This window comes from Nerophis lumbriciformis, linkage group LG12 (assembly GCF_033978685.3).
Source record: "Nerophis lumbriciformis linkage group LG12, RoL_Nlum_v2.1, whole genome shotgun sequence".
Taxonomy (NCBI): domain Eukaryota; kingdom Metazoa; phylum Chordata; class Actinopteri; order Syngnathiformes; family Syngnathidae; genus Nerophis; species Nerophis lumbriciformis.
In genome coordinates, this window is record NC_084559.2 from 15,344,714 (window position 1) to 15,357,274 (window position 12,561).

At 41.7% G+C, this 12,561-nt stretch overlaps 1 protein-coding gene across 3 annotated transcripts in view; it reads left to right on the forward strand.

Annotated features, from left to right (window-relative positions):
* Window positions 1–12,561, forward strand: part of LOC133595660 (histone acetyltransferase KAT6A-like) — a 111,726-nt gene that overhangs the window by 74,927 nt on the left and 24,238 nt on the right. For all 3 annotated transcript variants that reach the window (XR_012050743.1, XM_072914313.1, XM_072914312.1), the window contains exons 7-11: window positions 2,063–2,379; window positions 2,478–2,590; window positions 6,143–6,258; window positions 8,080–8,221; window positions 10,112–10,273. Coding sequence is in view for 2 of the 3 variants with exons in the window: in XM_072914313.1 (XP_072770414.1) it covers window positions 2,063–2,379; window positions 2,478–2,590; window positions 6,143–6,258; window positions 8,080–8,221; window positions 10,112–10,273 (850 nt within the window). In the remaining variant the exon portion in view is untranslated. The remainder of the gene's footprint in view (window positions 1–2,062; window positions 2,380–2,477; window positions 2,591–6,142; window positions 6,259–8,079; window positions 8,222–10,111; window positions 10,274–12,561) is intronic.

The window sequence follows — 12,561 nt, forward strand, 5'->3', positions numbered from 1 at the left end:
TTACATTATTTACAATCCCTCCAACACTTCTTCCTATTAGGAAGCAGTGCCTGGGGAGTCTGTGGTGGGCTCTCCTATTTCTGGGGCTGAGGTTGCTGAGGTAGTTAAAAAGCTCCTCGGTGGCAAGGCCACAAGGTAGATGAGATCCGCCCGGAGTTCCTTAAGGCTCTGGATGCTGTGGGGCTGTCTTGGTTGACAAGACTCTGCAGCATCGCGTGGACATCAGGGGCGGTACCTCTGGATTGGCAAACCGGGGTGGTGGTTCCTCTCTTTAAGAAGGGGAACCGGAGGGTGTGTTCTAACTATCGTGGGATCACACTCCTCAGCCTTCCCGGTAAGGTCTATTCAGGTGTACTGGAGAGGAGGCTACGCCGGATAGTCGAACCTCGGATTCAGGAGGAACAGTGTGGTTTTCGTCCTGGTCGTGGAACTGTGGACCAGCTCTATACTCTCGGCAGGGTCCTTGAGGGTGCATGGGAGTTTGCCCAACCAGTCTACATGTGTTTTGTGGACTTGGAGAAGGCATTCGACCGTGTCCCTCGGGAAGTCCTGTGGGGAGTGCTCAGAGAGTACGGGGTATCGGACTGTCTGATTGTGGCAGTCCGCTCCCTGTATGATCAGTGCCAGAGCTTGGTCCGCATTGCCGGTAGTAAGTCGGACACGTTTCCAGTGAGGGTTGGACTCCGCCAAGGCTGCCCTTTGTCACCGATTCTGTTCATAACTTTTATGGACAGAATTTCTAGGCGCAGTCAAGGCGTTGAGGGGATCTGGTTTGGTGGCTGCAGGATTAGGTCTCTGCTTTTTGCAGATGATGTGGTCCTGATGGCTTCATCTGGCCAGGATCTTCAGCTCTCACTGGATCGGTTCGCAGCTGAGTGTGAAGCGACTGGGATGAGAATCAGCACCTCCAAGTCCGAGTCCATGGTTCTCGCCCGGAAAAGGGTGGAGTGCCATCTCCGGGTTGGGGAGGAGATCTTGCCCCAAGTGGAGGAGTTCAAGTACCTCGGAGTCTTGTTCACGAGTGGGGGAAGAGTGGATCGTGAGATCGACAGGCGGATCGGTGCGGCGTCTTCAGTATTGCGGACGCTGTATCGATCCGTTGTGGTGAAGAAGGAGCTGAGCCGGAAGGCAAAGTTCTCAATTTACCGGTCGATCTACGTTCCCATCCTCACCTATGGTCATGAGCTTTGGGTTATGACCGAAAGGACAAGATCACGGGTACAAGCGGCCGAAATGAGTTTCCTTCGCCGGGTGGCGGGGCTCTCCCTTAGAGATAGGGTGAGAAGCTCTGCCATCCGGGAGGAGCTCAAAGTAAAGCCGCTGCTCCTCCACATCGAGAGGAGCCAGATGAGGTGGTTCGGGCATCTGGTCAGGATGCCACCCGAACGCCTCCCTAGGGAGGTGTTTAGGGCACGTCCGACCGGTAGGAGGCCGCGCGGAAGACCCAGGACACGTTGGGAAGACTATGTCTCCCAGCTGGCCTGGGAACGCCTCGGGGTCCCACAGGAAGAGCTGGACGAAGTGGCTGGGGATAGGGAAGTCTGGGCTTCCCTGCTTAGGCTGCTGCCCCCGCGACCCGACCTCGGATAAGCGGAAGAAGATGGATGGACATTATTTACAATCCGGGGGGTGGGATGAGGAGGGTTTGGTTGATATCAGCACTTCAGTCATCAACAATTGCATCATCAGAGAAATGGACATTGAAACAGTGTAGGTCTGACTTGGTAGGATATGTACAGCGAGCAGAGAACATAGTGAGTTCAGATAGCATAAGAACAAGTATATACATTAGAAATACATTTGATTATTTACATTTGGTTATTTACATTTGGTTATTTACAATCCAGGGAGGTGGGATGTGGAAGGGGGAGGGTGTAAGTCAAGGGTTGAAGTTGCCTGGAGGTGTTGTTTTGTGTGCCTGGGACCATGTCGTTAAGCCATAAGATATGTGTGAAAGAATCATTTATTGTACAGCATATCTGTTGTTGTCCATATAGGTATTTCGTATGCAATGTTTTTAAGACCACTTAGATCTTAACGAGATCCTTCGTTCTCCTCGCAGGCCGGGGCGGCCCTTTAAGAAACTCGGCGGGCGTGCTCGACGGAAGCGCTCTGCATCGGCCAATTCCTCGTCAAGCTCCTCCTGCGAAGGTTACCCCGGTGACGATCGGCTACTTTTCTCGATGCGAGATGGCGACGACATGTCACAAAGCAGCCTTCGCTTTAACAACAAGACCAAGGGATTAATTGATGCCCTCACAAAGTTTTTTACACCGTCGCCCGAGGGCCGCAAGGCACGCCAAGAAGTGGTGGACTACTCTCAACAGTGTCGCATCAGAAAGAAATCCAGTCGTAAAGGAGATGGAGATGACAGGACGGGTATGTTGAATATTGTTTCCATTTTTTTAGACTGGTATATATATACATTTGTTTAAAGTTGTTTTTTATACGTTTTCCACTGTGTTTGCCATTCTCAGACAATCAAGACGGCAGTGACTGGCGCGATGAGGATGACAGACTCCCGGGCCATGAAAATCTAACAGAAAAAGACATTGAGCTGTTCAGACACATCCAGGAGCTTGCTTTACAGGTATCCAAAAACTTCTTTGTGTGTGACTGGGTCAAGGAAATGTGTGTCAAGACTCTCCTGGATAAATATGCATAGTTTTTGTTCGGGTAAGGTTGCATTTCATGATTTAATTTCGCATCTGCAGCTATTTTTGTTGCGCGCGCCGTTTACCAGGACACGTTTTTTCCCGTCTTTATCAAAATATAAATATAGATGTCATCTTTGTGTATGTGCTGAGAGATTCATTTATGATTGCTGCCTTTGGTAAAAGAATATGTAACTAATAGGTTTTGCTTACATTTGCTTTTTTTATTTGGACTCGCCGAGTTGGTGCCTTAGGACAGTGTTTTTCAACCGCTGTGTGCCGTGAGATACAGTCTGGTGTGCCGTAGGAGATTATCTAATTTCACCTATTTGGGTTAAAAATATTTTTTGCAAACCAGTAATTATAGTCTGCAAATGATGTGTTGTTGTTGAGTGTCGGAGCTGTCTAGAGCTCGGCAGAGTAACCGTGTAATACTCTTCCATATCAGTAGGTGGCAGCCGGTAGCTAATTGCTTTGTAGATGTTGGAAACAGCGGGAGGCAGTGTTCAGGTAAAAAGGTGTATAACGCTTAAACCAAAAATAAACAAAAGGTGAGTGCCCCTAAGAAAAGGCATTGAAGCTTAGGGATGGCGATGCAGAACAAAACTATAACTGAACTGGCTACAAAGTAAACAAAAACAATGCTGGACGACAGCAAAGACTTACTGTGGAGCAAAGACGGCGTTCACAAATTACATCCGAACATGACATGACAATCAACAATGTCCCACAAAGGATTAAAAAAACTAAAATATTCTTGATTGCTAAAACAAAGTAGATGCGGGAAATATCGCTCAAAAGAAGACATGAAACTGCTACAGGAAAATACCAAAAAAAGGGAAAAAGCCACCAAAATAGGAGCGCAAGACAAGAACTAAAACACTACACACAGGAAAACAGCAAAAAAATCAAAATAAAACACGGCGTGATGTGGCAGGTGGTGACAGTACACCTGGGACGGTATAGCTCGGTTGGTAGAGTGGCCGTGCCAGCAACTTGAGGGTTCCAGGTTCGATCCCCGCTTCGGCCATCCTAGTCACTGCTGTTGTGTCCTTGAGCAAGACACTTTACCCACCTGCTCCCAGTGCCACCCACACTGGTTTAATTAAATGTAACTTAGATATTGAGTTTTCATTATGTAAAGCGCTTTGAGTCACTAGAGAAAAGCACTATATAAATATAATTCACTTCACTTCACGTACTTTGAGACAAGAGCTATATTGATGCATGCTTGGTTATGCTTTAAAGTCATATCCAACAATTGCGATAACAACTTACTGCATTGAAAACCTATCAACATCCCTGGTCATTCTGTGAACCCACACCAAACAAGAAAGACAAACACATTTCGGGAGAACATCCGCACCGTAACACAACATAAACACAACAGAGCAAATACCCAGAACCCCTTGCAGCACGCACTATTCCGGGACGCTACAATACACACCCCAACCCCAACCTCCCCATGCTCTCTCAGGGAGAGCATGTCCCAAATTCCAAGCTGCTGTTTTGAGGCATGTTAAAAAAAAATAATGCACTTTGTGACTTCAATAATAAAAATATGGCAGTGCCATGTTGGCATTTTTTTCTATAACTTGAGTTGATTTATTTTGGAAAACCTTGTTACATTGTTTAATGCATCCAGCGGTGCATCACAACAAAATTAAGTAGAATAATGTGTTAATTCGCAATGATCCAGTCCATTGTAGATCTAACATAATAGTGAGAGTCTAGTCCGTAGTGGACATAATAACATATAACATAACATAACATAATAGTGTGAGAGTCCGGTCCATAGTGGATCTAACATAATAGTGAGAGTCCAGTCCATAGTGGGTCTAACATAATAGTGAGAGTCCAGTCCATTGTAGATCTAACATAATAGTATGAGTCCAGTCCATAGTGGATCTAACATAATATTGTGAAAGTCCAGTCCATAGTGGGTCTAACATAATAGTGAGAGTCCACTCCATAGTGGATCTAACATAATAGTGAGAGTCCAGTCCATAGTGGATCTAACATAATAGTGTGAATGTCCAGTCCATAGTGGATCTAACATAATAGTGAGAGTCCAGTCCATAGTGGATCTAACATAATAGTGTGAGTCCAGTCCATAGTGGGGCCAGCAGGAGACCATCTCAAGCGGAGACGGTTCAACAGTGCAGAGATGTCCCTAACCGATGCACAGGCGAGCGGTCCACCCCGAGTCCCGACTTAGGACAGCCAGCATTTCATCCATGGCCACCGGACTCAAACTTTCATAGTTTTTCAAACTTTTTTGGCCCCATGGTGGATTTTTTTGCAGTCTTAAAAAAAGCACAGGGACTGAAATGTTTGGGTACTCGATCCCACTGAATGACACAGACGCACAATGATTGCCTGAGACAGTGCATACAAACTGGGATTTTTGTCATTTTTGGAACGAAAAAAAAAAAGTACCCCCTGAATATGTTGTCCACTATAACACAAATATCGGACTTCGGCTTTCTCATATTTTGACCTAAGCTGGATTGCGTTTAGCTTGTTTAATAAACAAAGTGGCCATATAGGCCATATCATTTCATCCCAAGTGCAGGACTAATAGACTAAAAAACTCCTTTGTCCCACACGCCATTAGACTGTACAACTCCTCTCTGGGGGGGGGGGGGGGGGGGCAAAACAATAACAGTGCAATACTTTTTCATAACATGGTCACGACTCCCTAGTTTCTCTTGTTATATTCATATTTTACTGTTATATTTTTATTCTCATTGTTGCTTTCTATTTTTATTGTAATATTTTTTTATTTAGTTTCCATTTATACCCCATTATTTACTTTTTGCTTTTTAAATTCAATCTCAATTCTGTACACTGCTGCTGGAATTTTAATTTTCCTGAGGGAACTCTCCTGAAGGAAACAATAAAGTACTATATATCTATCTATCTATCTATCTATCTATCTATCTGACCTACTGTATATATCGATATCGGTTTATATCGGAATCGCTAATTAAGAGTTGGACAATATCGGAATATTGGATATCGGCACAAAAGCTATTATCGGACATCTCTAATTCAAACCATTCCAACATCAACACATTCCACTCATCCTGGACAGTCAAACTAGCACTCTCCCAAGTTCCTAACCAAATTCCATTATTTTTGGAAATTCAAACTCTTCAACATTGAAGCCATTCCAACATCCATACTACATTCTGTCAGCATTTCAGTTCAACTTCAGCATTGGAGCATTCACACCCAATTCCTTCAGGAATTGCCTCATCTATTTTCTAAATACTTTTGTTTTGCTTTTCATGGTTTTTGCTCACCCTCTGTCTTCCACAGTGTCCATAAAAATGACATGCTCATGTGTCAGGGCCATTAATGCAAATTGCGCAATAACTTCCCCAACCCTATCACAGTCAGTGTTTGACTATTGATGTGCTACTGTATTTTGTGGACATTTTTCTCTACCTGCAGTGCTTAATGTCATTTTTTGTTCTCCACAGAAAGTCGGGGTGACTGGTCCTCCAGACCCTCAGATGCGATGTCCATCGGTCATCGAATTTGGCAAGTTTGAAATCCAGACGTGGTACTCCTCTCCCTACCCACAGGAGTACAGCAGGTGAGAAAAATATAAGTCATTATTTGTAATGACATTTTTGTTTCTGTCCAAATTTGGTATATTCATTTGATTCTGACATGTACCGTATTTTTCGGAGTATGAGTCGCTGAACAGGCTGAATAAGTGTACGTTATATGAGGCATAAATAACCAACTGGTATGTTAACGTAACATATTATGGTAAGAGTCATTCAAATAACTATAACATATAGAACATGCTATACGTTTACCAAACAATCCGTCACTCCTAATCGCTAAATCCCATGAAATCTTATACGTCTAGTCTCTTACGTGAATGAGATCAATAATATTATTTGATATTTTACGGTAATGTGTTAATAATTTCACACATAAGTCGCGTCTTAGTATAAGTCGCACCCCCGGCCAAACTATGAAAAAAACTGCGACTTATAGTCCGAAAAATACGGTAATGACATTTTTGTTTCTGTCCAAAATTGGTATCTTCATTTGATTCTGACATGTATATAATAAATATATAAAGAAAAATGGGTCTTAGATATTTCAAATTTAAGTAAATGCGGAGGATCTTAACTCACAAATTATTTTAGTTTATACATTAGTTTTTTTTCCAGAAGTTCTAAGTATTCCATAAAATAATTTATTGTTGAAAAAATGCATGAGAGTTTAACAACACCCTTTACAAGTTAGGGGGAAGATGGATACTTTAATTCATTATCAACACTTATTATATGGAAATGTTAAGTTTATTTCTGTAATAAATGTAATATGTATTAATAGAATATAGATATATTGATGTATACATGTAATTAGAGATGTCCAATAATGGCTTTTTTGCCGATATCCGATATTCCGATATTGTCCAACTCTTAATTACAGATTCCGATATCAACCGATACGATATATACAGTCGTGGAATTAACACATTATTATGCCTAATTTTGTTGTGATGCCCCTCTGGATGCATTAAACAATGTAACAAGGTTTTCCAAAGTAAATCAACTCAAGTTAGGGGAAAAAAATGCCAACATGGCACTGCCATATTTATTATTGAAGTCACAAAGTGCATTATTTTTTTTAACATGCCTCAAAACAGCAGCTTGGAATTTGGGACATGCTCTCCCTGAGAGAGCATGAAGAGGTTGAGGTGGGCGGGGTTGAGGTGGGGGGCGGCGGGTGTATATTGTAGCGTCCCGGAAGAGATAGTGCTGCAAGGGGTTCTGGGTATTTGTTCTGTTGTGTTACAGTGCGGATGTTCTCCTGAAATGTGTTTGTCATTCTTGTTTGGTGTGGGTTCACAGTGTGGCGCATATTTGTAACAGTGTTAAAGTTGTTTATACGGCCACCCTCAGTGTGACCTGTATGGCTGTTGACCAAATATGCCTTGCATTCACTCGTGTGTGTGAAAAGCTGTAGATATTATGTGATTGGGCCGGCACGCCTGGCAATGCCTTTAAGGCACGTCCCCAATATTGTTGTCTGGGTGGAAATCGGGAGAAATTCGGGAGAATGGTTGCCCCGGGAGATTTTCGGGAGGGGCACTGATATTCGGTAGTCTCCCGGGAAAATCGGGAGGGTTGGCAAGTATGACTGGGAGACGCAACTAGTCTGTACTTCTCCCTACGTCCGTGTACTACTCCGTACAGCGGCGTTTTAAAAAGTCATTAATTTTACTTTTTGAAACCGATACCGATAATTTCCGATATCACATTTGAAAGCATTTATCGGCCGATAATATCGGCAGTCCGGTATTATCGGACATCTCTACATGTAATGGGTAATGATTATATTAATTTAAAAAAATATTCACATAAATTCCACCTTGATTTTTTTGTTCTTCTAGACTACCCAAACTCTACTTGTGTGAGTTCTGCTTGCGCTACATGAAGAGCCGCAGCATCCTCTACCAACACATGAAGAAGTGCAACTGGTTCCATCCTCCTGCTAATGAGATTTACAGGAAAGAAGATGTCTCTGTGTTTGAGGTAAACCCCTGGAATTAATTGACATTCAGCATTAGAAAGGGGAATGCAACTAAATCCCCTTTATTGATTAATTGAGAAAATTAGTGAACCATTTGTCGAGGTATTTTCATAGTGAATCTAGCCGGTGATGGCAAACTTCTGTTTTCGTGCCAGTCTGGTGTTAAGCGGAGTAATGCGACCTGGAGGAGGTCTGCATGATTGTAGCTAAAATTAATACAGACGGCATGTTCATGTTCTTGGACAACACTGTAAATGTAATCCATCAGCAGTTTCCAAAATCAGTCAATTTTAATTGATTATTATGCCCATACTTAATCAGCATTTTAATGGATAATGGATGACCTTGCTATAGAAAGACACACCACTATCAGCATTATTAGGTCTTTCAACATGTTTGCCTTTTATTCTGTCCTGCTTAATGCAATTAATCCTCTGCCTGCACAGATTCCAAAATGTCCAACAACTAACCCTTGATGCATTAATCAATGTTTAGAACATCCAGGCTATATAATTTGCACCATGACAGATATACGTAAACTGTGACTATATCATGGCTGCTTACATACACAAGTAATTCCATCTAAATCTCTTTTAGTGCCACTAATCTCCATTAAGACTTGTGCTTTTAATATATTTGTACATCATACCAATGTGCATGTTATGGCCCTATAGTAGGGGTGTAACGGTATGTGTATTTGTATTGAACCGTTTTGGTACGTGGGTTCCGGTTCGGTTCGGAGGTGTACCGAACGAGTTTTCACACGGACATATTAAGTAGCGCATCGCACGTGGTGTAAACAATGCACACCGAGGCACAACACACGGCATGTTTGCAGCTAAAGGGCTAGGATAGACTGATCATACGTCCTCTTTTCACCGGACATGTCCTCTTTGTCAGGGCGGAGTTCCTTAAATGCCTCAAATGTCCGGCATTTTGAGTTAGGGTTGTGCATGCAGCAGCATTGGTGAGGGAGGGGCAGAGACAGAGAGAGAGAGAGAGTTATGATAAACGCGCATGCGTCGCCAGGCTCTGCTTTTTATCCATAGATTTATCAGATTTAATTTTTTATTATCTATAGCAGCGGTGTCAAAAGTGTGCCCCGTAGGCCATTTGCAGCCCACAGCTAATGTTTTAAAGGCCCACGGCACATTCTAAAAATACTATTAAAATAAACAAAAACATAAGAAAAGTGAAATAAAAAAGCTTAAAGGTGAAATGTAATTTAGAAAAAGTTGCAATGTTGACTAATAAAACAAAGCTGTTTTTTTTTTTCTTTCAAACTGTCATTGCTCAAAACATAATATTGAATCAAAATCAATGTTATTATAAATTATTGACCTATCCAAGGTTCCGATTACGTCACATCAAATATTCCACTAAGAAAAATATTTTTGGTGGAAGATTTTGCAAATTTGGTAAATAAATAACCCAAAAATGTATATTTTGTTGTTTTCATACTGTACCGAAAATAAACCGAACCGTGACCCCTAAACCGAGGTACGTACCGAACCGAAATGTTTGTTTACCGTTACACCCCTACCCTATAGTATTATATTTTGGGTTTTGTTATACCCCAATATATAATCATTTGATTAAAATGTTATTGGCATGTATTCCATTGACTTAATTTAAAAATGTGGTGTTTTAAAGTATTTCTGATTCTGATTTATGCAAGTCATGTTGCAAATTGTTCATGCAGTATATTTGAGTGAATAACTCTAAGCCACATGGTCCACATATTTATTTATTTTATTCATATCCAAGAGTGTATATGGACAAACTCAACCAATTCTATAAAGGGTTTTCTTGATTTCTCCACGCTCCCTTATCCCTCATTCAGTCATTTTGTTGTACTCATATTAGTTCTTTTATTAACCATTTTTTGAAAGGTTGATGGGAACGTGAGCACAATCTACTGCCAGAACCTGTGCCTGTTAGCCAAGCTGTTCCTCGACCACAAGACCCTCTACTACGACGTCGAACCCTTCCTGTTTTATGTCCTCACCCAGAACGACAGCAAAGGGTGCCACCTTGTTGGCTATTTTTCCAAGGTATCAATCAATCAATTCCTTTATTGTCATTGTCATAAGTCATACATGTCAACGAGATTTTGTTTGAGCTCTGTCTAGCGCAGTGGTTCCTAACCTTGTTGGAGGTACCGAACCCCACCAGTTTCAAAGTGCGCATTCACCGAATCCTTATTTAGTGAAAAATATTATTATATATATATTTTTTAAATTCAAGACAAAGTTATATGTTTTTTTACTGGTGCACAAAATGAACCGTGCATGAACATCACCTTGTTCCAAGAACAAAACCAACACAGTGCATAAACTCAGAACAATTTACTGTCAGGTTCAAACACCAAACTATCTATTACACAAGACAAGAAGAAGGAATCAAGCAGAGACAGAGTTGAATTTTACTCATGAGTAGAGACGTATTGGGCTGTACACTCAGTTACAGTTTCACCCTACGCTCTAAGGTACAGCCCCACGTGTTCCTCTATTTATTCGGGAGATCCCTAGTTAACATCGCTGAGGCTGCTTCTGAAGGGAGGGGTAATGCAAGCAGCCCCAGTAGACACAATACGTGATTATTCAGAATGAAAATGTGCTGACACTCGTGATTTCGCCCTGTCTGCGTTGAGGTACTCGATGTCCGTCCTTGGCTGTCAGCAGGCAGGGTCTGGAAACAAACTGCTGACACGAGACAACTCGCAAAGCAAGATTACAAGTTGTGCCTTTGCACAGATAGAAAAGTACAACTTCAGCACAATTGATAATAACTATAGCAACGACTATAGCATAAGGGTTGTGTGATAACTTATACATAATTATTGTAACATTTACACACCTGCAAATCAGATGGAAAATTAAAGGGAACATTGTTTGGGGGTATCCATAAACACGGTGATAGGGAGAAGTTTTTATTTACACGATGAGTCGGGTGTGTCTTGACCTTCGCCAAACCCCTGAGACCGACTCACCGAACCCCTAGGGTTCGATCGAACCCAGGTTAAGAACCACTGGTCTAGCGGCATAGAAACTACTTTAATGTGCGGGTTGACCATAGTTTTCATCAGCATTGTAAAGACATGCCTGCCAACTTTTGAAATCAGAAAAACCTAGTAGCCAGGGTCCAAAATGATTATTAGCATTCAGACAGGTTAAAATGTTGCTAAAACCATCACTTTTCTATCAGTCACAGTGACTTTTCAAAACAAAAATATTACAGCAAAAATCATATGGGTAGATTGACATGTTTATTCTGTAAGCTAACTTCAATAGTTTGAAATTATTTTGACAGTTAATGCCAGTTATCCTGTCAACCTTTCACGAGACTTCAATTTGTTAATTGAAAGTATAAACAGTATAAACACTTTTTACAGTAAACAAATGGTAAAACAGTACTAAACAATTCCATTAAAAAAAAAATTGGTGTCGTTATTAACTTTCTGTCCAAGCTTGTATAATCTACTGCCTTGTTCAATTGTAAAAAATATTCTGTGCCTAAAATTCACATTTCTATCACAATTATCATACTGTAAACATGGTAAGCTAACTTCATTAAAATTAATTTAAGCCATCAGACACTTGAAAAGTGGCACATCACATCTCTAATGTAATCATTTGAACTTTTCAACAGAAATAGCACTGCAAAAATATTAAGTACCGTATTTTCCGCACCATAAGCCGCCCTGGGTTATAAGCCGCGCCTTCAATGAACGGCATATTTCAAAACTTTGTCCACCTATAAGCCGCCCCGTGTTAAAAGCCGCATCTAACTGCGCTAAAGGAATGTCAAAAAAACAGTCAGATAGGTCAGTCAAACTTTAATAATATATTAAAAACCAGCGTGATGTGGGCGCGCATGGAGTCGTATATCAACATGGACGGAGCTGCGTGAAAAAAGCCACCCGGCCTCTTCGCGTAGACTTACCTTAACCACTCGCTCATCTTTTCTTCATCCATCCATCCCTTCGAGTTAGCTTTTATGATGACGCCGGCTGGAAAGGTCTCTTTTGGCAAGGTCTTCCTTTTGAATATCACCATGGTGGAAGTTTCTGGCCATTAGCATGGCAAGCTAGAACCACAGTGAAGGACGACTTCTCATTCCCTGTGGTGCGAATATTCACCGTACGTGCTCCCGTTGTATCCACAGTGCGGTTCACAGGAATATCAAAAGTCAGTGGAACCTCGTCCATGTTGATAATGTTCTCTGGCCGGATCTTTTTTTCAGCTATCTTGTTTTTACAATATGCACGGAAAGTAGCCAGCTTTTCTTGAAAGTCTTTAGGCAGTTGCTGTGAAATAGTAGTCCGTGTGCGGATGGAGAG